This window comes from Varroa jacobsoni, unplaced genomic scaffold, assembly GCF_002532875.2.
Source record: "Varroa jacobsoni isolate VJ856 unplaced genomic scaffold, vjacob_1.0 scaffold_987, whole genome shotgun sequence".
NCBI classification, from domain to species: domain Eukaryota; kingdom Metazoa; phylum Arthropoda; class Arachnida; order Mesostigmata; family Varroidae; genus Varroa; species Varroa jacobsoni.
Window position 1 is genome coordinate 26,066 of NW_019213889.1, and position 25,000 is coordinate 51,065.

Here is a 25,000-nt window from a genome sequence, read left to right on the forward strand (position 1 = left end):
ATGAACATACTCGATGTCAACGTTGATTATGCGTATCATAAGACATGACGAGAAATTAATATCCGGTTTTTGTTTGCTTTTTTTTTTCTGTTTTCTTGTTCCTGTCCCGTTTCTACATTGCAGTGTCTCATTGGGCTCCTCCTTCAATGAGATGATTTCGCAAAACGCTGCAGTACTATCAAGCGAGCATCGAGGCCAGATTGAGGGTATCAGCTTGAACAGCTCCGGTCTCAGCAATTGTTTAGACAGCCTAAACAATAATAATAGCAGCAGCAGCAGTATGTTGTCGTCAAAGAACGACCTTTTTATTGGGCAGCAGTTAAGCGATGAAGATTGGAATCCAACGCTACCGACACCGCCGCGTTCACCCGAAAGCAGCCAGGCGACAGATGAGGACAACACAAATGATCTGAAGGAGCGAGACCTGATCGAGCTGATTGGGGAAGCCGAGGCGCTTGCCATTCTCGAGGACATCGGTCTCGACTTCAGCCCTATTGACGATTTCCTGAGTTCATCACCCAGCAGCAACAGTTGGAATCCACAGGCGCTTTTGCACAACAGTTTGGCTAGTGCGAGTCAGCCCAGCGCAAGTTCCTCAGAGCTGCGCCATGACTGCATGTGGTCAGGCGACTGTGACCACAGTTGTAAGCAACAGCGGATACGTTATCCGTCGGAGAATTCCGATATCCAGCTGCTAACACCGGCATCATCGCCCCTTCGCCACTGTGGAACTGGCTCACATCTGACCTCGGATCTGAAATTCTCCACCGAACAGTCAGAACTCGAAGCTGTTTCTGTATCTAACTTTGTAGACCCGTCAGCCGTTCTTAGCTATACGCCACACTCTGACCATTGTTACTACCAGCCAAACGCCCGCCAAAACTACGAGGCCGATGGGGAACTTAGCAACGGACAGCCGATCACTGTCGCTACGCCTGGACCATCACCTAAAAGAAGCACATGGAGAAAAGAGCAATACGTCCTTTCGGATACGCCTTCGGAGTCCGGTGAGTAGTAATTATGTATTTGGGTCTAATTTAAAACAAATACAAAGAAAAAACGTCGGCTACTCGAAATAATCTGTAGTCACACAGACAAATAAAACGCAACGCTTTTAGTTAGAAAGGAACGAGCATCTTGGAAATAGCGGGGCTGCCTAGACTAATCGGCCTATCGTCACAAGCCAATCCAGCTTAACTGCAACAACAGAATCATACTATGTTATTGGTACAATTGATATATATTAGTCACTGTTAATAATCGTCGTGGTCGGCTATCACGCGTCGAGTTATGGGCGGAACCCGTGTCTGTAGTTCCACATGGAGAAATACATTGTGAGTAGCGAGTGTGAACTGAGAGCGAGCGGTTCGTCGACGCTGAAATGCCTCGCTGAGTCCGCCATAGTGGCAACAGGCTGACATTCTGTTTCAGACGAACGGCCGACGAATTCTAGGAATACTGATGCAGCTATCCTACAGGGTTGTTTTGCTTCAATTAGAATATTATTTGCGGTGTTGGCGTATATAATCATTGAATGAGGTCTTATGTGCTATGCCGACAGTAGCACGACTGTTTTGGATCTAGCGGCAGAGGACTCACAAGACGGAATAGATGGATGTTGTCGGCAACGTCCAGCAAGTCGAACGAACGAAAAGGACAAACGATGTTTCTGTTGCAAAGACAGCGATATGGCGAGCTCAAGTTTAAATAATAAAAATAATAATAATCCTCGAGAAGTTGAAAGACGCGGGTGGAATAACGTTGGAGGGGAGCCGGGTAGCGGGTGGGATCGGCGCCAATCTTTGCGGTTAGCCGGCAGTTGACGCATCTAAGTGTCACTAGTACAGTTAAAGTTATTTATAGTTATTATGTAGTTAGCAACATTCTCAGTAGTAAACAGCATAGAGGTACACTCATTATACCGGCCGTTACTAGCCGAAAAGAGCGCGATGCTCATTAGGCGAGTGCAGCGTCATGTACAGTACGATAGAAGATGCGGCGAAGCCGACAACGACAATGTCGTGTTTATCACCTCGTCGCCTGCCAGGTTAATGACATAATTGTAGGTTAGTGCCTCGGAGCATCGGGTCTTTGCCGCTGGAACAGTATCCGCAGACGCCTTCGACGCCAATGTATGGCTGCCGACACCATCGGCACAATGATTGTACCTCAACTCGTCCGTTTGTTTGACATGTTGTCATCGTTCAGACTACCACAACGACGACAACTACTATTACATTTGCTGCTGCGGCCGCCATCGCCAAAGCCACTAGCAAACGCGGCCCTCGTCCACTCGCCAGTCTCTGCCCGTCCGTTTAGTTGCTCTACCGGCAACTGTACGATGCCGAGTCACTGCATTAACCCCATGCTCAAGTAGACTATACGCGACTGTTGCGTGAAACTATCAAAGAGAACCGAAAAGAGAATTAGACGTGAACGAACAAACGAAAAGCCAATACGAGAGGGCGATCGCTAACCAGTCAAACAGCCAGACAATTGGCAGTTCAGTTAGGAGGACGCCAACTAGCCTGACTACCATTACGGTATTGTAGGGCAGGTTTGAGCCGAAACGTCACGAGAATGCTTCACGGTGTTATAGAGCATTGAAAGCGGGCGCGGGCGACAGCGGAGTTCATTGTTGCTACAGCCGTAACATGCTGTTACATTGTTATATAGCGTTGCGTCTTGATTTGCCGTTTGGCGGCAGCGTGACTTTCGGTTCATGCGCAGCGGATGATGTAGTGCCTAAGTAATCGAAGAAATATAGTAGAGGCCAACTATAGGTAGGCTAGCTTGCGCTGTTAAAATGATGATGATAAGCGAGTGGTACTGTACTGTGAACATACGTAGCCGTTCTGCTAGATCGATTTGTACGCGGCGAACATGTAACGACTTAACTGGTTTTCGATAAGGGCAAGCATACTTGACATACTGTTGTCTCGGCCAAACATATGGCTTATCTGCCTGATGCTAACTCTCCACGTCGCTACGCAACGTCGAACACTGCTTTCACATCTTTATCCATCCAGCTTCACCGCATAGGAAGCTTTAAGGCTTCCTTTAAAAAAACAAATGTTTCGTTTCGGTTTTAAACGTAACAGCAACTGACGAACGCCAATAGTGGCCTATTAGGTCTGACCATCTGCTTTTCTCGTGCCACACCTTCCTTTTCTGCGCTGACGGCAAGTTTATATCTATTCTTAATAACCACTTGCTGCCGTCACCACCACCAGGTGTCGCAGCTAAACAACCGACAGTGTTAGCGGTAAGTTACAAGCATCTCGTTCCCTCGGCAACTTCTTCCGCTTTGTATAGCTTTCAGTTGTCCTTCATAACGGTACGACGGAGGGACCAAATGGTTGCTGATTTGCTATAACGTAGTGACAATGGTCAGTTGAAGAAAGAGCTGCTCATATAGGGTGAGTAGCGGCAACATGACGCAGATATGACACGTTTGTATATACTTACTTGATTTGTTTCTTAGTTTTATATTAATCGTAACGCTTAAACTACTATGTCTTATCATTTATCGGATATATATAATCTTGCTATTACTGTTGTTATATAACGAAAGGGAAGCCTTTGTTGACATCGTAATTGGTCCAATTATTTCGTTCGCTGATATCAAATTGTCACCGTTCGCTAGAGTTTAGCTTCGAAACAAATCTTCAAGCTCCTACTCTAATGGCGACGCTACTCGTTCAGCGTCCGTAGCCGGTTCTCACTAGGACCTTGCCACTTACCGAAGCTGCAGTTATCGCCGCCGCGGAATGTCTATCTGCTGGTTTTGACGAGACCGTATCCGGACCCGACACAGGTCAAGACTCATCCGACTTTACTTTGCCTTGCTACACCGCATCTATTCCCGCTATTATATGTTGTTGATCTGTTAGCTTCGCGGTGTCGTCCACTACTTCTCTACTCGTTGATAGAATACTTCCCTTTGCCTTCCTAAATGTCAGCCCAACTGACTTGGTTTGGATCTTGGCCACCATCAGCAATGTGAGCTCGGCTTTTAGCAGTTTCGGAAAAGTCGGTCTGCGTGACACATAGACACGTACGTGGTTGGTAGTTGAAAATCGTTTGCCGATCTGGCAGCGATCACAGGAGGAAAATGGGCATGCGCGAAGGGCATAAACGGAGAAGGGACGGCGACAAAGGTAGGGTGAGCGAGCACAAGCCGATGGAGCTCATCTTGAGCCGATTTGATCATGGCTTATCCATGGGCTCAGGAGATGGCTTGAATTGTTCGTGGTCTTTCCTGCTGGCTCCATTGGCTAAAATAAGCAGGAGTAGAAGACGAGATTATTGGAAGCAAGAAGGGAAGAAAAGATGTGGTGCGTATTGTGATGCTTTGGCTTGATGCGCCTTGCCATCGTTCGCTACCTCGGCACCGTTGCTGTTGCTAGCAAAGCTCGACGAATGTGGAATACCTATTTTCGAAAGGATACACTTGCTCCGTTCGTGCCCCGTCCGTCCGTCCGTCCGTCCATCCGTTCGTCCGTCCGTCAGTCGATCTGTCCTGGCGGAGATTTAGCTAGATGGAATAGTGTATCCCAAACGCACAACGGCGAAGGCTGCTGGCGCGCCTTGTAGACCACGACCACTATCGCGATCACGATTGTTACTGTGCTCTGCGTTGCGCGCTGTGGCAGCGACGATGCCGCCGGGAGCGGCCGGCGTGCTGGCAGATGATCTAAATTCTTTTCCTGTGGCAGCAGCAGCAGCAGCAGTACTAGACGAAGCGAGTGCGGGAACGGCGGTTTCGTTTTCTCAAAGGTCGTCATTCGCCGCTTACTACGATTTCTTGCCCTTTTCTCCCCTGCTGCTACTCCGAAAGCTGCTACTGGCGCTTACCACTACCCGCTACCACTGGAAGGCGGAAAAGAAAATTGAAGGATTTGCAGATGATAGAGACCGATCGGTTTGCCTTTGATTTGCCAGCCTCTTAACCGCCGCGACTATTCCGGAGGGAATTTCTCTCCCGTCTTCTACTCCTGGCGATCTCGTCCTGGCACTAAGTTTACTTGCCATACCTCCGACTTTAGGCCGTCCAACCTCCATGAACTGCGAACTGGCTGTAGCTATAGCTAGCGCCCCCATGTATGTGAAGAATGTGCTTGACTCGCGTAGTCTCTTTCCCTATCTCTGTCGCTCTCGTACTGCATGTCTGTATGTGAGTGAGAAATGTTGGCAAACTTCTCCAGCCTGTCCCATATCCCCTCTACTTTTTGTTTGGCTCCCGCTGTCGCTATTACTGACCCCGATGCTCAGATCTGTAAAAAGCTGTGGGAATCAGTATTGGCTGACTGGTGGGAAGCAATGGGCCTCACACGTAGCAATTTCAACGTTGCTGCTGAATGCTGCCTGGCTGGTTGATTAGTCTAGTCGAATTCTTCGTCTTAGTCGGCAGACCGCGGTGGCAGCAGCAGCTGTGGCGACTCTGTTGCGACGGTCGACAACTGCCGAGTAATTCAGCGGCGGCAGTAATAGCACCAGCCGAAATAGTAAGTTTACGTTTGTTAGTTGCCGCTGCTGCTGACGAGCAAGTATCGATGGGCTTGGTCGGGTTCGTGGCAGTGGTATGGGCCTGCGTAGGCAGTGACCTGCCGCGTAGGTTCAGCGCGAACCTGCGTTAATTTCAGCGCCGGCGACTATTGTAATCCTGTCCCTTTGCTCGCTCGAAAATTTCCTTGCCGTCTGAAAACGGGGAGTGGGTATGTAACTAATCCTTTGCAGTTGCAAAGGCAACAACGACTATCAGCTACCACCTCGGCCCGTTCGACTCGGTAGATCTCGATAGCGTCGGGTATAATCGGTAGATGCAGAAGCTGCCACCGACAAGAAGACTGCGGCGACTGTTGGAGATCGACGCTACATGGCTTGCTCTGCACTCACTTCTGGTACCGCCCCGCCTGTGCTGCTCAAAGATTTCGGAAGGTTGAAATTGCTTTAACACCGGAATCGATAATGGGAATAATAGATCCATTTTTGCTTTTGGCACTGCTGTCAGTGTTAGCCATCGTATCCGTTATCGTGGCTGGCTGAGACGGCACGGGCGTTGGCGGCCGGGGAGGTCCGCTTTTCCTGCAACTGTCGCGGCTGCTTTTGCTGCCGACTCACGCTTTCGTTATTCGTGATGACGATGATGATCATGATGACGACGATGATGATAGTACCGCTGCAGAAGTCGAGCGTTTATTAGTGACTGCTTGGCTGGTTGTGCGTGTCATTTCGAGACTGGGCGCAGCCTTGCCGCCGCCGCCGCCGCCGCCGCTGCTGGTGCCGCCGTTCGACACTCGACAGTGCATCGAACACCAGTGCACACAGAATAGAACTAGACTGATGCATCCAACTAGGCAGGCATAGGTAGCTCGGCCTGCGGCAAGCCGGACTGGCTGCACTCCCCACCGGTAGAGTTCCATCGAGCAAAACATAAGTAAGAGAGAGAGATATGGTTGAGCTGGGTTTGTTCTGGGTAGTGGTGGAGAAAAAAGGCATCGATACCGTCCGCTGGTGATAGCGATGGAGGACATGCTATTTCTGGCCTCGACTGGTCCTTCCCTGCTGGTCGCCTGCGTGCGGTCCTGCTCAGTCGGGGCCGAGAGAATCATCAGAGTCGCTGCCGCGTGCGCTCATTCTTAAGAACGCTGGACACCGCCTATCCAACCGCTCATCTAACCAGTAGCCAGCGAACGAAGCAATCCCCGAACAAGAACGTTACACTACGCTATGCCCCTTTGATATTTGAGGGGGCACACGTGTTTTTGAGATCATTGGCATCTCATCTCGCTCGTAAACCGCTGCTTCTTGAACCTGACGCGCCTCTCCCTCTGACAGGTAGTTTGCTGTGGCTGGCTTATGGAAGCGAATTCGTTTCTCCATTGGCTTGCTCATCTCTCGCTATATTCTTCGGTGGAAGACGGTGAATGAGAGAGGGGGGAAAAATAGACTGAGCATCCAAGGTAAGAACAATGGCTAACGATGTAAGATAGGATGCAGTTTCAACTGGTGTGCTGCAGGAGCACGCACAACCAAGGGATCACATCGTCGACTTTGTTTCCGATTGAGTTCCGTCTTCTATTTTTCCTTCCGTAATTATTACATATGGCCCTGCCGAGCTTTAAGGTTATAGGATAGCGATAGGGGCGATCCATTCGGACCCAACATAGCTCCTTTTTTCTCAACATATGAAGTATTTTCGTGCAGAAGTGCCAAACCAGTTTTTGCCAATTTCGAATTGTTTACTTTTCGAAACCTCTTGATGTTCTCAACAGTCAGACGATAGGCCTGGCTTGGCAACTGACAGCATAAGTACCTAAGAACGACGGCAACTCGGACAAGTACATACAGGTCCTATATCTATTTCAACAGATAAAAAAAAAAGGATACAAAGGTAAGACGTGCCAAACTCAGCCTAAAAATGCAGTTCCGACCCGCTAGTTGTTATACCATAACAAAATAAATTTCATTTTTAATTTTATATCAAACGGTCAGTGTGCCCTAGAATCCGTCTGCGTAGAGGCATCTACTTCCTGTTCTTTGTGTGAGCTCTAGGGTGGCAAATAGGTATGCACGTCCGCAACTATGGGACAGTTTCTTTAGCTTAGCTGGCCATCATCTTCACATGCGAATGGAGTGATCGCAAAATTTTAGGTTTGTCCAGATTTTTTTTCTATGTCTTTTTATTCTGTTCCTAATTTTTTTTGCTAATCGTTTTTCAATTTTTTTTCGGTAAGCAAGCTTTCTTTTTGGGGACATTAGTCACGTCTGCTTTTTCACTGCCCAGTAACCGACAGAACGGTGCGTTGTGGTTCTCGACGTACATTTGGGCAGAAAGAATGAAAATAGTATACACGAAAGTAATGAGGGGAAGGACAGGAAACAGCAGCGTCCAATATCTATTGACCTCACTGTAACATCACGAACTTCGTTGCGGCACTGGGGTGTCTGGTGGAGGAGCCCTGCGGCTCAAGCCCGCAGCATCAGCATTGGCGGCCATGGCCAAACAATGAATAAGGTATATCCCGTCCGTCCGCCCGTTCGTTCTGTCAATCGCTGTTTTTCTAGCTGTTAACGCTAACGCTGGTTCTAGCACCAATGCCAGCAGTGTGTAAGCGGTTCAGCTTTCAAGCAAGCGTCGACCGGCCGAGCGTCTTACGAGGATGGCGGATGCCGGGATCGTCGGCAAGAGGCGAAACGGCAAGCACCTCTAGCAATAGCAACACAACGGTGACTGTGTCGACACAGAAACGAAAAGGGCTGACGACGACGACCATGCTGCTTCTAGGGGAGCTATAGCATCAAAAGCAGCAGCAGCAGCGAAACGAAATGGCTGCTTCTAAGCGTAGAACCAACGCCGTTCGCTGTTGCTGCTGGTACTGCAGGCCTGACGCTGCATGAGCGAACAACCCTGGCCTCCGTCATGCTACCGGCCTCTGCGCCGCTGCCAGAGCCGCCATCACTGCCAGCACCGCTGGCTCGACGGTGCTGGCGCCTCCTGTTTATTGCCGCTATCAGCAAGGGAGCGGGTTTGCGATGGAACGGATGGACGGGACTAGACGGCATCAATAATAATAACAACAACAACAGCCGCGGCAGCAGCAGCAGCAACAACAACAAAGGCCACAAGCAACAACGATGACGCCAGCAACGTTGACGACAGAACGAAAGCGCCGATCGGCTCTTCGGTTGCCCAGCCGGCCCGAGGAGTTTCGGTGGTGGCGCCCTCTGGTGAAGCTTGACGTATACTTCGAGTTAGCGCCGTTTGGCGGCGGAGAGAACGGCGGCGGCAGTGGCGGCGGCGCAAAGCCGGTAAACGACTTCGTCCAAGGTTACTCGGAGGGGAGCAGAAACCGGCAGCTCCGGTGGCTGCTGCCGCGACGACGACCGCGGCAACAGCGGCAGCCCGGCCAAAAGGGAGATGGCTACGTCGGCATCACCGACGCCACCAGCAGCAACATCGCTGCGAGTATCCAGTACCACTGTTGCATGCGGTGATGATAATGGTTTCGAATAGCTGGGTCCGTCGGTTGCCGGCCATAGGTCGCTCGGCGGCAATGACACGCGTGCGCGCTGTGTGCCGCGGCTGCTGTTGCTAAGACACGGATGCCTATATCCCTCTTTTGCACTTGATGTCGGATTGGGAATATGCAGGTAACGTGCACACGTAGACGTACACGTCAGGGTAGTACGTAGAAAACCTGAAGGATGGAGAAAATAGATGGGCCTAGATGAGGACGTGGAGGAACGAGGTAACGAGAAGAGCAGGCAGTAGCAGTAGAACGAGGTTGTGAAGCAGCAAGAAGCAGGAAACAGGCACTGCGACTGTTGCGGCTCTCGAAACGGGCTTCTACTACAGCTACTAAATGGTATTTCGGTTGCCAGCCAGCCAGCCAGCCAGCCAGCAACAACATTAACTGCAGCAGTGACTGACGACTGCTTACTTACCACGATTGTGCGTCCACGACTGTCTCTCGCCTCGACGCGCGCTGCTTGCCTATCTGACGCCTCGCTGACTTCAGCCAGAGATATGAGCGGCAAGAGCACAGACTTAACGCGCAAACATGACGTAGACCATCGGCGTCTCGTGTCACCGTCGCAGTTACCGCCGTGCGCAGCCAGGGAGGGCATCAGCAGCGTCGGTGGCAGCGATTACGGTTAGGAAGCAGCGAGCATGTATATTCGATGTTGAGCTGGGTAAGCACAAAAGCTGCGAAGAATGTCGGTGCTGCTCCTGTTGCTGTTTCTATCAGCGATCGGTCCAGCAACTTGGATCCGCGTCGGCCAGTCTTTTGGTGTCGTTACGATGCCAATAATGCTGCTGCTGCTGATTGTGGTAATAATGATACCAACTTGAGATATTAAACCTTGCCTATTTCATCTAGTGGCTGGCAAAAAAAGCTTTGTCTGTTTGCCTTGCCTTACGTTGCGTCATATTGCGACGACATAGTGGAAGCGTGTCTAGGCGCAAGCGTAAGTTAGTACGGGAGCATTGATATAAGACTAACCTGTTTCATTATACATGCGTAAATATATATTACAATGGACATTGTAACCCTGCTGTGCCATGTGATTCAGCTGTGGAAAGCGCTGTAGCAAGGTAAAAAAAAAAGTTTAAGGAGCGAATCGCAGCAGTCTGATGGAAGAGCTGGCCTCTGTCGCTGCTAGGATTGATAGAATTCTGAAGTTTTAGCTTACACTTGCCCTCACCACCAAATTTGTGTAAAAAAAAGCATTGAGTCAGTGTGTCCTGAATATTTTCAGATACCGCTCCTTAAAAGAAGGTTCTGTTGCATGTATGTGGTCCTAAAGCAAAGTTGAAATCAAAGACTAGCGCTGGTCAAATTGACTATAACTCTGGGCAAAGCGCTGTACTCACTCTCCCTGCGGAAAAAATTACATTAAAGAAGAGTTACGCACAAAAAGAAGCATGAAAACACAGGAATCCGTCTGCCAGGAGCGTCCATTTAGACGAAAACAGGCACAGGGATGTCGAAAAAAGAACATCAGCTACATTGTCAACTGGATTGTATAGAACACGTAGCTTTTCGATAGTGCTAGGATTCTATCGTGTACAAATCGATTGTTGTTATTGTTACTATTTCATTATTAGTATTATTGTTTCTCACAGTAACAACAGCCGCACGTGCAGATTCTTCTTTCTGCGCGCTTCGCATGACGAATCAAGATGCGAAAAGAACTTGAAATCCAACGACATCAGTAAAGACAGTCAACCAATGAACGACTAGCAAATCGCATTACTTTTGCTGTTGCCCCCTGAAATTCGGGCAGTTTACCAATTCGAGGGCGGCGGCTGCGGCTACAGCAGCTACTCCCGTTTCTCTCTGCTATTGCATTTTGTGCTTACGACCTGGCAAGGAAGGCACTGTAGCGTCGCTGGTTACTCAGTGCTGCAAGTCGACTCCTTTGTTTTGTCACAGGCAGGTCCTTCAGTGGCTAAACGACATATCAGTTTCGCAGTGGGTAAACCCGGCTGCTGTGAACCCCTCAAACAAATCACAAGGTACCGCGGCGGTTCACTCTCGCTTTGTTAATGTCTCGGTATGACAATAACAGCAACAGGTTTTAATACTACTGTTGTCAGTCTTAGTCAGTGCGTTCGCTTGTGAGTGGTGTATACGGAAACAGGAAAACCATCGTTACGTTATCAGTTTGCCAGACGGTACTCGTTTTCTCTGTCAACGTAAAAGTTCCTTTTGCGTAAATAGCGACTAACGATACAACAAATCCTTCGTTCAGACAGATGGAAAATAGACTGAAGAATATACACGTGGTGTCAATTTTGTCGAACGACAAAACAAGAGCTGAAACAACTTCTCTCATCTAATTTACTTATTTCAAATGATAAGAAAATATAAATAATTTGATAAGAAAAACGCTAGCTACCAATTTCATCCTTACTGCTATAACTGGAATTATTGTACGGATGAGCGCGTGCGAAAAAACAAACATCGAGGACACCTAGCGCTGCAATTAGCATTCGACACTGGCATAAAACCGTCCCGTCCTCCTTTGCAGCTTCAAGCTCCCATGAGAGGAAACGACTGTCGTACTCTGGGCTGTGCCAATAGCTCTTTTATCGTGTGGCTCTGCTGCTACTCTTATGTCTATTGTTGTCCAGAGGGGGGTTTCCTTTACAGTGGGTCTTAATTCTTCTTGCCCCTCGCCTCTAGGCCCGCCTACAATTTTTGACAGTTAGACGAATCCGAAATCTTTTGTCCGAATTTTTTACGACTGGAAAAACTGGTGCTACCTATATTGGGTATCCAGAGGCAAAAACAAGCAGCATTTTATCCGCTACAGCCATTCATTCGGGTCTTCCGTCACTCACTCGTCCGTTAGATTAGGCCCGTCATGTGAACAGCAGCCGCATCGCTCGTTAGAACAGAACGCCTTGGCCACCTAAGGCCTTGTTTAGCCTGACTTGTGATAATGGTTAACGATAGTCGCGATCACTATCCTGTCAAGGACTAAACCTCGTTTAGTCTATGGGTTGCGGCTTTAGCAACCAGCCCAACAAGCGGCACTTGCCACTTGGTCGTTGAGCATGGTCTCGTTCGTGAGACCGGCTGCGGCGAGGTCGTGCTTTTCCCACGCGGAAAGGCGTCAACCAAACGAACCGTTCGTTTGATCGTCTACGGACCCCGGACCAAAGGCTGGTTAGTCGCCGTTGCTTCTGCTATTCACATGCACGTGGCTTTATAAGGAATTTTCTGGCAGACGGTCGACAGGGGGTTAAGCAAATCTGAAGAAAGTAATACTAGGGCTCTCGTGTGAACAGAAGCTTGTTAGGACTTCGGACAGGGAAAAGCAAAACAACTCCCATGAGTAGTCGAATAGTACTCTACACATCTCAATGCATGTCTAATATAATCGGCTATCGGATGCGCATCCATCGAGCGTGTGGTTACCCGATTTTAGTTCAGACGGTTGCGACAAACGCTACTATGCCACTGTGTTCTATTTACGAGTACTGGACGATTTACTCACGAAAGAAACAACCCGTTTTATGTAATAGAACAGATAGCACGCTTATTTCTATCGCACAATGTCGGCTACATAATCTGTTCTGATTATTAATTGAACAGATAAATGCGACGATTTCATGAGGTTATGCTAGAGAAGAGGTCCCTCCCGTAATTAGTCCTCTGTTATGTTGGCATGATCGCAAAATATCTTCACAAATGCAACAAGAGCTGGGAATCGCGTACTGGGTCTGTTATCGTGAAAAGCAGAGTTTATGATACCGCAAATTGCATGTGTGACTTCCCCTATCTCTTGTTTCACATACAATCCCCTTCTTCATCTTGTCTTTCGGGGGTGAGGGGGGACTGCGCATGGGAATATGTCTTGCTAGAAATCTCGCCAGCCTTCTCTCTCCCCCCCCCCTCCATGAGTTGATACCGCGGAGCAGTGACATGCTCTCTCCCCGTGTAACATGCAGAGCATACGAAGCATGCGCTGTTGAGGCAACGTGCGCGAAATCAATCGTGTAAAGTGAGGCGCACGCGAATTTCTGGTATTCTCTGGGTTTTTGCAGCTTCATCGTCGTTATAAGGTGAAGGAACATGCGAGAACAATGACGCTTAAGAGCATTTATGGGAGGCATAAATTAAGGACTATTAAGTAAGAACATTACAATAATCTTTGAATTACTGGCTTCATTATTTCGTTTAGTTCCCACACATTTCCAGTGCCAAATCAGACAAATCATCTAGTATTCAAGTGTTGGCACGCTTTGTGTCATGGCAAGGCCCCCAGAATGTGTAGTCCAAACATCGTACGCCTGCTCTATTCGACGATTCCAAAGAAAGCGCACATGTGTGCTTAGTGTGGTGTTGAAAGAGCTACGTCATTATTCTATGCTACCGTCCATTGCAGTACTGCGACATTCACGGTCGTCGTTCTTTTCGTAGTAGTATCAGTGATGCCGGCGTATTCGTGCTCTAGTCTGGCCTTATGATAATTGTGTTGCTTGTCGCCTTCAGGCTTTTCTGCCTCACTGTCTAACGTTTTTCTCTTGAGCACACGTACCTCGATTCCGGAACGAAGGGCCTCTAGTATAAATTGGTGGTTCTTTATAAATATAGTAGTAGCGGTTCCCTCGTGGTGAAAAGAACGATATTCATGTGCAGTAGCGACGGCGGCGAGAACTATGCGGTGGAGTGCGGTCACCTATCTGCACCTACTGGCGACCTGCTACTGGTGTCTAGCACTAGCCGCCTTAAAGGGAGAAAACGTCATTAGCGTTTTCTCGAACGGCGACTAACCAGGCGGGAGCGCCGAGTATTAGCAACGACTGCTGATGTGGCCCCCACATGATAGGGTAGGCTAGCCAGGCCAACAGCGGCGCTGGCGCACGTGTGTTGTCATTGTCTCAGCCGCCGTCGCCACAGCAAGCTGCCACTAGGTGTCAGCACTATCACGACCAGCAGCAGTACTACGAGAACGTGGCCCCTGGAACACTGCGCCAGTCGGTGAGCCAGCAGGCAGGGAACGGGGAGCCAGCAGAACAAACATGGCCTGGCTCAATTGGCTGTCTGGCTTTTCGGTTGTGGCGGAGAAGAATGTAATGACGACAACGAGAGATGAAATCTAGTGGACGAACTAGGAGGGAAAGGGTCGGACAACATCAGTAACTGCAGCAGTCGTTCCGCTTGACAAACGACCGACTGAACTTAACGAATGGGAAAGACGAAACCCTGCCGTCGCGCTGTGGAGACTAGCGCGACCGAGAATGCGACGAATGAAGAGAAAATCAAGCCAAAGGGGAAGAGTACGCCAAGTAGACTAGCGACCTTTGCCGGGCCTCCGCTGTTCCTCTGTGCTGAGTTACGTCCAACAAGCACGCTTCTGGCACGAGCTTGTTCACTCTGCGTGTGCTCGCTGCGCTCACAGTGTTGAGGACTGCCGGGTAGAAGCCGGGTCACAAACAACAGCGGTGCAGTTACATCCCAGTGGCAACGCTGAAACTATAGATAATGATGTCGCTGCATGAGGAAAAACTAGCCTACGAGTTCGGTAGTTTCCCACAACTACAAAGCAGCTAGTTCAGTAGGTTAGAGCACGTACTATAATTAGTATTAATAGCAGCAGTACTAGAATAACAATGTATTATAAAATACCGAATGTTAAGACGACGACGACACATGCCGATCATGTGGCACACACCGTCGGAGCCGCGTAGATCGGCCCAGTTGTTAGTGTCGTCGCCGCTGCTGTTGTCGGCTGCTGTCAGGACGCTATGACACATCAGTAGCCGTGACATGTGCTTGACGAAGTCATTTTCTTTCATCATGAATCCGCATGTGTTTGCCCGTGCCACGTTCGTCGCGCAGGCAAAAAGGCGCAGGCATATAAGCTTGGATTCGGTTCCGCTTCTGGCTTTTATGGCGTTTCCTTGCTGTAATAGTAACTGTCCATTTCTCGCTCGTTCGACCCGTCAATCCTATGAATTGTTGCAATGCGAACAAGTAAACAAGCAAGTAACTGGTGTAGCCTATTTTGTTGACGAATAGCTAAGGTACTTGGTGATTGTTGTTACGGTGGGCTTCGCAATTGGCTGGCAAAAAAAAAGCAGCAGCAGCAGCAGCAGCAGCCGTTAGCAAAAACAAGTAGTTACTTGTTAGTCAGACAGTCGCGCCGGTGTAACAGAAGCGGCAGCGTGTCACAGCATCGGGAGATCGGATGATAGCAGACTCGGCTGACGCACTTGTCGAACTTATCCTGTAGCTATTACGGTACGGTGGCGGCAGCAGCAGCAAAAGTATCTTATCTTTCCATTGTTATGGTTTCTTGGTGCCTCGCGTTTCGTTGTTGTCGAAGATGCGACGCTGTTCGATGGAGGCTATTGTAACCGATGGATAGACAACAAAAAGCTACCGAGTGAATCCCCTGCTCGTGAATCGTCATCGTTAAAGTGCACATAGTGGCCCATTGGCACTAGGTTGCTTGTTAAGGCCACGATACAGAACGTAACGGAGGTATGCAGAATACAGTGCATCCTACGATGGGAGCAGGATCTACTCGTGGGCGATATTACGTTGCCGATGATACGATGTCAAGACGTGAACAAAACATTAAATCAGTAGAAAATGCGGATAATGCAAAAAACAGCAACGGCGGTACGTCGTACTTTACCCATATCTAGTTGGGCTGTTGTACTGTACAGTGCTGGTACTGCGATGTTATCACATGCTCACTTGCCCCGTTGCCGTTGTTGTTGTTTTCGTTAGTACATGTTATGCTAAAAACAGCGTTCGCCTGAATAATTCGACCCGCATCGCTTAAGCTGGAGCCTAACAGTGGTTTTCGATTTGTGTGAGCAGCCTCCAGTCGCATCTGGAGTGGGGCACGTCAAGCTACTATTTTGCCAACTACATTTCGAATGTTTCTGTTGTGAAAGATGGCGAGCATACTCCGTTCTGAAGAAACTATCTGATTATGTGCTTGTTGTCCACCGTCCCGATTGGCTCCGGCTTATAGGCTATTATGCTGGCGGTAACTGACACAAAAAATGCTACTCATTACCCCTTGGCGCAATCTGAACGGCGGCGGCGACATCGGCAGGAGCGAAAGTGACTGTGGTAACATCGCGTTCCAGTCGGTAGGCCACATAGCGAGTCAGTTTGCCCTGCTACCACTACTTTGACAATTAACTGCATGATGCTGTCGCATTAGGAGGACCGCGAACAGAAAGTGCACAGGCAATGCAACACGTTTGATGACGGGCATCAAAGACATCTGGCTACGGACTGCTGCTAGCTGTTAGTGGGAGTGTGAAAGATAGGCGACAGAGAGATAATGATGATACTGAGGTTCTTCATCAATCTTTTGATTGTACCACACGCATTACGTACTCTTTGGAGCGATGTCGTCTCTCGATCGTTACCGATTAGTTCTACTACCACTACTACTACTACATCAATTGTCAATGGTGTTCTTACTGTCGTGCCTGTATAGTGGTGATTTTCTTGACGTTCCACCGCCCTACCTTCCTCTCAGCCCCCTTTCTTTTATCTCATAGGGATATCTAGTCTTTAAGCTTGGGAGTCTCGCTCACTTTTCTCTCGCGTCTTGCCATACTGTTTCTCTTTGGACAGCACGATCTCTCGTCCTTCCCCCTTCAATGACACTACTTAACGTCACTGACCGCGTTGACGACGACGCTGGATACGATGACGGCGCTGGTAGAAAAGCGAGTCGAGCCACATACAGAATCAGAGAAGCGTTTATAATCTATCGACGTCTCTATGAGTCTGTCGCTGTTCTCAGCCTGATGCTACTGTCAGGGCCTGGGTGCTTCGGTTCCTTTTTTGTTAGTTGTTGGTTGGCTGGCTGGCTCGCTCGCTTATTCGGCACTGGTTGCCTTCCTTACTGCGCCGGCTGATTAATAACTGAGTAATGATAATGAAATTAGAATTGACCGACTGCTTGCCTGTCTGCTCTAAGGCTCTTTCTCAGCCGTGCTTGAGTCGAACGACAACGAAAAGTGCCGCCTTTAGTGGAGAAGGTCGGGCGGCTTGCTATATATCCAGCCAGGCTGTAGAGTAGCTAGCGTCCCTATATGGCACGAACAGAATCCAGTAGCCAATCATTCAGTCAGTTAGAGAGAGTGACTCCATGTGCGCTAACGGCAGTCTGTCGCTTTTGTAAAGGGGCCCTGTTTGCTGCTGGCAGGATTGAATCGTTGCTTCGTTCATGGCTTGGACGCTTGCTTAGGAGGAAGACGCGTCGTCTCAGCGGTCAACGTAGCGGCTGCTACGTCGGCAACAAATTGCAATCAATTTGTGTGCTCCGCTGCCATCACTATCGACGGCGTCCAGCGGCTGTGGCGGTATAGCGGGATCAGCCCGCAGCCCCATGGAGCAGTAGCGTTAGGCAGCATCCTATGGATAGGAACATTAAGCTCATCTAACTAGCTCAGCTAGCGATTCTACACTTACAAATAACGATAGAGGTGACAGCGAAGACGAGCGAGAAGAAATGAGCTCAATCTGAATTCTTCGAGGTCCGTCGGTCCATCGAATGGCTCCGGCAACTGGCGTTGCTCAGCGTACAGGGGATAGTCCTGCCAATAGCTGCTGGTCGTGCTGCCGCTAGCCCAACGCTGACTTGCTCACTGGGGATAAGATAAAGATCTATGGCCGTGAAGGGAAACGCGACGCGGTAATATTCTATAGAGTACAACAGAAGTAATAATATAATAAACATAGCTGCATTGGTCTATGATTCCTTTTACAAGCAGCTGTAACAATTGTAGATCTGGCGGAAAAAGTGCATCCAGCAACGATATCTGGCCTAAAAAACCCGGCCGGTGACAAGAGAACAAGACCGTTGCATTCATCTAAACAATTTGAATTTGAACAGCAAGAAAGAGGCAGTACGCGAACTCTGTGTACAGTCTGGTCATAACCCGCAACAGCTTATGAACGGAACCAACGCATATAAACATCTCCACAATTAGCTACCTAGTATCATCTCTCAAACACAATTCCCGCCCTCACATAGCAGCGTATCGAGAGAATACAAGAACGTGCCTACGACAAAAAGCGACGATGACAATGACGTAGCCGATATCACGTTTTTTACACTGACAGTCAGTGCTGATCGATAAGGGGCGCAGATCCACAAACTGCTCAGGGCACTCTGTCTTCATGTTGATATCCTTCGTGTTATCTCTCTGTTCTGTCACCCAGTGTAAGACTGTGCACGATGAGGGTCGAAAGAGTTCAACAGTAGCGTATGTTGCAGAGCAGGATTTTTTCGTCGGCTTGGTTTTCGGGTGTACGTGAAACAACAGAGATACAAAGGCGGCGTGTAGGATGATGACTACAACAACAACAACAAAAAACAGCAGCAGGACGTGCGAAAAAACGCTTATAGTTGTTGTAGTCGTTGCCGTGGTAGAAACTAGAGATACTAAAATTAGCTCGGAGGCGATGTTGCGAGGTGGTGACCGTTGTCATGGTTAGCTAGGTTGCTAGTTAGTCTCGTAGGTCTGGCTACTTCTGACGCCCTTGCTGCCATCTTGAAGGCCTGTTGTGCCCGCCCTCAGCTAGCTGCCTAGCTAGGTAGGCAAGCAAAGGGTCGGAGGGATGTTATGGTTGTTACGTCGCCATTGAAAGCCAATAGAACGAAAATAGAAGAACTGAGAGTGTTAATTTAAGCCTATTTAAGGCAGCACAGTTTGGCAGGTCAGAAAAGTAAAGGACCAAAAGAGAGGTGGAATGCTGTTTATTGTCATTGGAACTGTCGCCTATACTCATCATGTCGCTGGTAATGGTCCGTCAGTTTGCCTTCCTGCCATGCACCTACAAAGAGTCGATACATTATGGCCTGTCATTTGGCCTAGTTGCTGCCAGTAGTTCACTGAGCAGAAGCTGATTCCGGCAGCGAGATAACACCACTCTCTCCGTAGCAGCTTCTTAGAAATATAGAAAAAACTTTTAGTAAGTAGAAGTGCTCAGGAATTAGGATGAAATGTGCACGACGCGCTACATGGTTCATTCACTGCTAACATTTCCCTGCTACTGAACAGACAAGATTGCATGTAGCAGGCCTGACGGGCTTTAGTGTAAATAATGAATAAAACGCGACGGCGGAGGATAGTAAAAGAAGCTGGATTCTCAGCCATTGAGCTATTGAATTACGATAGCTATACAGTGTCGCTTGTAGGCAATTTCTTTTTAGAGGATATTTTTACTAAGCCAATGTTTGGTTTTTTTTTTTTTTTTTTGCATTCGTCTATATAGATGACAGTGACGAATCAGAGTCAAATGACGATGACGAGGAAGAGATTGACGTCGTATCTATACAGTCAGCGCCACTAGCGTCACATGCGCACAATGCGACGAACGTAGCCAATGGACAACAGCAGCTTCAGCAGATGCAGATGCAACGCGCCCACCAGAGAAGTCTAACATCGCATACGGCCTCATCGCAGCGTTCGCTTCTGAAGTCGAAGAACTCATTGAAGACCGCCGCGCACAAACAGCGCAAACAAAAAAACGCTGGTACCGTCGCCAACGTAAGCGTCACGAATAATGCGCTCCCAACTCCAGTAACGCCTTATCTTCTAACACCAGCGTCGAGTCCTCAGCCTGCCGGTAACCCAATCGGACCTACCGAATACCCAATGCCCAAGGTACGTGCGTATGCGCTGGACGCATTTGACCGAACTGTAAAACTGTGTGTTTAGGGTTTTTCTTGTCCAATCGCTGGTCGTCATTCTTATCGTTTTGTCGACAACCATTGCGGTAACTCGGCGCCAAAAGATTTACTAAATGCTAGAGAATTTAAGTTCGTTAAGATAAAATCAAATAGGAAAATAGCGGTCGCTGTTTAACTGAGTTTGTCGACACAGTTTTATTAGCAATAGTAGTATTAGAGAGCATAGAATTAAAAGAACGCCGCAACGCTTTCTTTAGCCACAGCTTTCGGTACTGGTGATAAAGCCTTCGAAATTAATGCTTTTATTTCTCTTTGGTCGTTGCTTACGTCCGGTCCTTTTGGCGTACTCGGCTGGTGGTCGCATCTATCTGGCGTCCGTCCACAAAACAGGTCACCTCTTCGGGACGTATCGTTCAGCCAACAAATCGCAGCGTGTCATTTTTGGAGGCCCAGCCCCAGCATTCGTCAAGAGGAGAACACCACTCGCGTAAAAGGAAGAGGAACAATAACGAAAATTCACATTCGGTACGACCGACGAAACACGGCAGGAACAGTGGCTCTAATCGAACCTGCGATATCGAGGACCCCGAGAAGCGACGCGAGCACAACTCAATGGAGCGCAAACGGAGAGATGACCTCAGGTACGCTTACAGCCTCAATGATCTACTACTGCTATAGTTATTTGACAGCTCTCTGACCAGAACGTAACTTTGTCCACTGTCTGGGAAAAAGATGGGCATTTCGATGGGCGTGTTGGTAACAGCAACTTCTGCGACAGACCTAGCTTGCTTGTCGCAAGTACATTGGGTATCTGGACGCGCAGCCGCACCAACATTGTCTCTTCCCTCTCTTCACTTGAAAATCTTGTAGGTACATGTGTAATCACTTGACGATGACTAGTGGTGTTTTCCATGTAACTTGCTGCAAGGGCTCAGGGTTCGCTGCCGTACGCTAGTGGTGCGATGGCTGTCAACCGTTTCGGCTGCGCAACTTTCGGTAGCCGAGAAACGAAACTGAAGGCAACACACACAGTCCAGTACGAGCATTGTACCATCTCTCCGTTTGCAGGTTCGCCTTCCAGAAACTCCGTGAGCTCGTTCCCGAGCTGAAGGATAACCCTAAGGCAGCAAAGGTGACCATTCTCTCAAAAGCTGCCGAGTACTCGCTTCGACTTCAGCAGCAGCAGAAACAATTTGAGATGCAGATATCACATGAAGAGCGGCGAAGACGCCAACTACTGAAGACCTTGGCCGCGTTACAACACCAACACAGAAGCGCAAACAGTCAGGGTCTCGGCGCATCCGCGCTGTCGGTGTAAGGCGAGAGTGGCTAGATGTCTTGACTTTGATGTCTTTTCAATTCGATGATTGACTTTATCACACCTTTCCATCATTTCATAAACTGAGCTCGAGATACATATATACATATGTTTATATACATATTTTTCTCCGCATCATTTGTTGTCTTCAACACGTGCTACGACAGAAAATTAGCAGATGACACAACAGATCTTTGAGAAAACAAACGCAACAGAATTCGCACAGACGAACATACACACACACACACACACACATGTACATATACAGACATACACGTAATTAGGTACATGCACACCAGGATCCGAGGTCCTACAAATCCCGTTGTTTAAATTGTTGTACTTTTCCAAAGTGCTATGTTGAAATTCCTCATTGAAATATACGAATTGTGACTCTCGCTTTAATCGGCCACAAGCTGATTATTACCATGACAACGTTGCGTCGGGATAATTCAATTGGCTATCTTTAACTGCTACGATTAAGAACAACGGGTTGAACAACTCAAGCTCTAAACACTTCCCCATTATTTACATCATTAATCAATCAATCAATCAATCAATATATTCTAATAATATATTATTAGAATATAGACGCGCCCTGCTGGTCTATAGTGAGTTAAGCAGAGGACGTGCGGCGGTCCGACTCCCTGTGACATAGCTTTACTACAGCATCTATTACTATCGAATAACATAACTATTGTTATAACTAACAACCACGGTTATTCTACTAGGCCGCTACGCACCGCACACAACACTGCATACAATCTCGTAGCGATTGTTTCGCGCCTTCGGGGGGTGGGTGTGTGTTTTGCCTGTGTTAGTTAGAAACGAGCGCATGTAGATAGACGTAGACCGGGGACTTCAGGCTGCTTTTTCACCCAGATGACGATGGCAGCAGCAGCAGCAGCAGCAGCACTAGGTAGGAACGCAATAGGCAAACAATAGGAAAAAATCGCAACGACGAGATGCTGATGGTATGATTTCGTTGCTATGACGCATCGAAACGACGATCGCCCTTCTCTAAGCACAGGGCAACGACACAAGCTCAGGCTGTCTGGCGGCGACGAAGCTGACCGAATGAAGAACTTGCATAGAAATGGAAAAATATCTAGGGGCATTCAATTCAATTCGGTTCGATGATCTACCAAGATGAACTACCAGGTACAGACAGATATATAGGCAGGCAGGCAGGCAGGCAGGCAGACACACAGACCACAATCACAAGGAGAACACGTGAGTGAACGATGCTACACGCATACGCCAGGAACAGGAAGATGACGGTATCGAGAAGCTGCACAAGTCTGTAGTAGTGAAAGTATGTAATAATCGTGGTAGTAGTGAGAACTAAAGAAACCGCTAAAATGCTAATGGTTACCAGTTGAAGGGAGAAAGTAGAAACATGCAAAGCAAGCCCGAACGGCAAAAGGTTGGTTAGCTGGTTAGGTAATTTATGGGGTTATAAGGTCAAAAAGACAAACCTCTTACTATTTAGATGGAACGGACATTGGATGGTTTTTCTAGTTTTATTTTTTTACAAAAAACTAGAAGCTGAAGGGGGAACGCAGCCTGAAGCCACTACCGGCCAGGGCCTGCATGGGCTGAAACCATCCGGTTTAGAAAAGTAGTGCTGGTGAAAAAGCGCATCAGAGTGCGCTGCAGCCCCAAGAACCCTTATTGAAAATTGAAACACAAGAAGTCTTGATTGGTTATGGACCTCCGATGGCGGCCTTCTTCGGAAGCCTTTCGCTAGGGCACCTGCAGGGCTGCACTTCAACAGACAGATTGTTCCTGTCTGCGTAAAATTCATAATAATAATAATAATAATAATAAGTTATTTCGAACCTGTTTTAAACGAACAGTCGTCGTCGTCGTGTAGCTTTTTGTCGGTCAGTCGACGCCGGGGAGCACTACCACCATCGCCGCCGCTGCCGCCACCGCCGCTCTCTCTATTTCGGCCTCAAAATCGCTCCGTATATACGAAATTTGTACATTTGTCGTGGGCGATATGCGGGGGCCGAATTATATATATGAACAGACCATAAATATATATATATATATATATATACATACATATACATATATTGTAATTACATATGATATTCTAATTATTATTATTGGAAAATTAAGTGCAGTGAAATAGAATATTCAATATAAGGGAAAGAAGAGCATAATATGAAATTTGTCTTTTTTTTTTCGTTACTATCATAACAAGTACCACCCCCCATAGCAAAACTACAAAACAAAGCTCGGTCGATTTTACTGAATGAGGACAAGTATCTTCATTTGTTTTCTTGATTTGGGTGGCAGTCACGAGCATTTGTCGGTTGCACGAAACTGCCGGAATCGGCGTATTCACGAATATAGTAATGTCGGGAATACAAGTGAACTAAAACAGCTGGAAAATAACAGCGCAAACATTTTGTACTAGACGAGGACGCATTGTGCAAAGTAACCCGCTGTTACAGTTAGGAGTTAGGATGATTTCTCAGATCACACAGGAAGTAGACATTCATTATTTTTAAGTTATAACTTTGTACAATCATACAAGTTATCATTTTGTACAATCATACAAGTTATCATTTGGTGACAATATTCAATACGATACAAAGACACTGCTAGGCTCATTTAGTTTTGTTTTCTTCTTTACCTTAATTGTCGTTTTTGGTTTCTCCTTAATAACAATGATAGTGCTGATGATGACGATGATCATAATAATATATCGGTCAAAATAAGTAAGTTAGTTGAGTTAGTTCAACAACTTGACCCTCGTTTCTTAAGTTTTTGAAGGTTTTAGTGATCTTTTGCATTTTCTGGAAAAAGGGAGGGCAATCCTTTTGAGTTTAGTTAGAGGGCGTGTTGATGATGAAAGAAGTACAACGGCAAAGATAGAACATTCGAATTGGATGCGTCTTTCGAAGCGAACAAAACAAAGTGTGGACTGCGGAAAGTAAAAAGCGATTAGAATGCAACTAGCTAGAAAAATGAATTCGATGGGGCATATTTTCGGGAAGGGGGGGGAGAGCGGAAGAAACAAACAGTAGAGAAAGTCCGAGCAAGAGGTCAAGGACATTGGGGGGTGGATTTAAGTAACTTTATTAGGAGGACGTAAAGCAGAAATACTATGTACGAGTAAAACTATGATTCGAATATGGGTAAAACAAGTAAGTAATTGAAATACTGAAGTCGTAGGAAACTTTAAAGCTTATGCATAAGAAAGACGTAACAAACAAGGCGGAGGAAAAGTGGGGGGACAATACAGAGGAATTACAAAGCAGAGGATGATGATGATGATGAGCATAGAGCAGTTTCACGAAAAGTCTCGGAAGAAGCAATAGCAGCACCCGGTAAAAACACAGGCACGCTACCGTAGTAAAGGAATTCGAAAACGCAGGGGGTGATGTGCTGTGGAGATGCGGGAGAGGGAGGAGGGGGAAGGGGAGGGGACCGTAGAGCTTTCCGATTTGTGCGCGGGGCTCCCGATCTTTCCGGGGGGTAGTCTAGAAGAGGTTCGGAGATGTGTATGGAAAAAACAAGAGACGACAGTTAAACCGGGTAAAATCAATTGGACTTCGAAGACGGGGCACTTTAGGACGAGCGACGGAGGAAGCAACACGAGGAAAGATGGAAAAAGCAATTTGTGAGGTACCCAAAAAATAACCGGAGGCGAGAATCTAATGTACAAAGATGAGTGATAGCCCCGCCCGGCACCCGGAATTCGCGGCCACGTGAACATGTCCCGCCCGTCAGTGCACAGACGGCACCTCCACCATCTGGTAAAATAGTACGATAAATAGGCAGATAAAGACGGAGAGAAAAATATTTAGGAGTTAATTACACTTACAACGCAAAAACACAGCTAAGACGACAATAAAAACATCTCCAAACGAAAAACACAAACAACAACAGCAGCTGAAAAACAGTGACAACGTTCTTTTGGAACGAATACTAATAGTCTGCTGTGAGTAGCAAGTCTGCCTGTAAAACTATTAG

The 25,000-nt window shown here is 47.7% G+C and overlaps 1 protein-coding gene across 4 annotated transcripts in view; it reads left to right on the plus strand.

The window, feature by feature from the left end:
* The window catches only part of LOC111265571 (uncharacterized), a 40,335-nt gene that overhangs the window by 14,659 nt on the left and 676 nt on the right, over positions 1-25,000 (plus strand). For all 4 annotated transcript variants that reach the window (XM_022842360.2, XM_022842364.2, XM_022842362.2 and 1 more), the window contains exons 2-5: positions 124-1,007; positions 19,278-19,669; positions 20,086-20,336; positions 20,764-25,000. The exon at positions 20,764-25,000 is cut by the window's right edge and continues 676 nt beyond it. In XM_022842360.2, the coding sequence (XP_022698095.1) occupies positions 124-1,007; positions 19,278-19,669; positions 20,086-20,336; positions 20,764-21,013 (1,777 nt within the window). In that variant the 3' untranslated portion in view covers positions 21,014-25,000. The remainder of the gene's footprint in view (positions 1-123; positions 1,008-19,277; positions 19,670-20,085; positions 20,337-20,763) is intronic.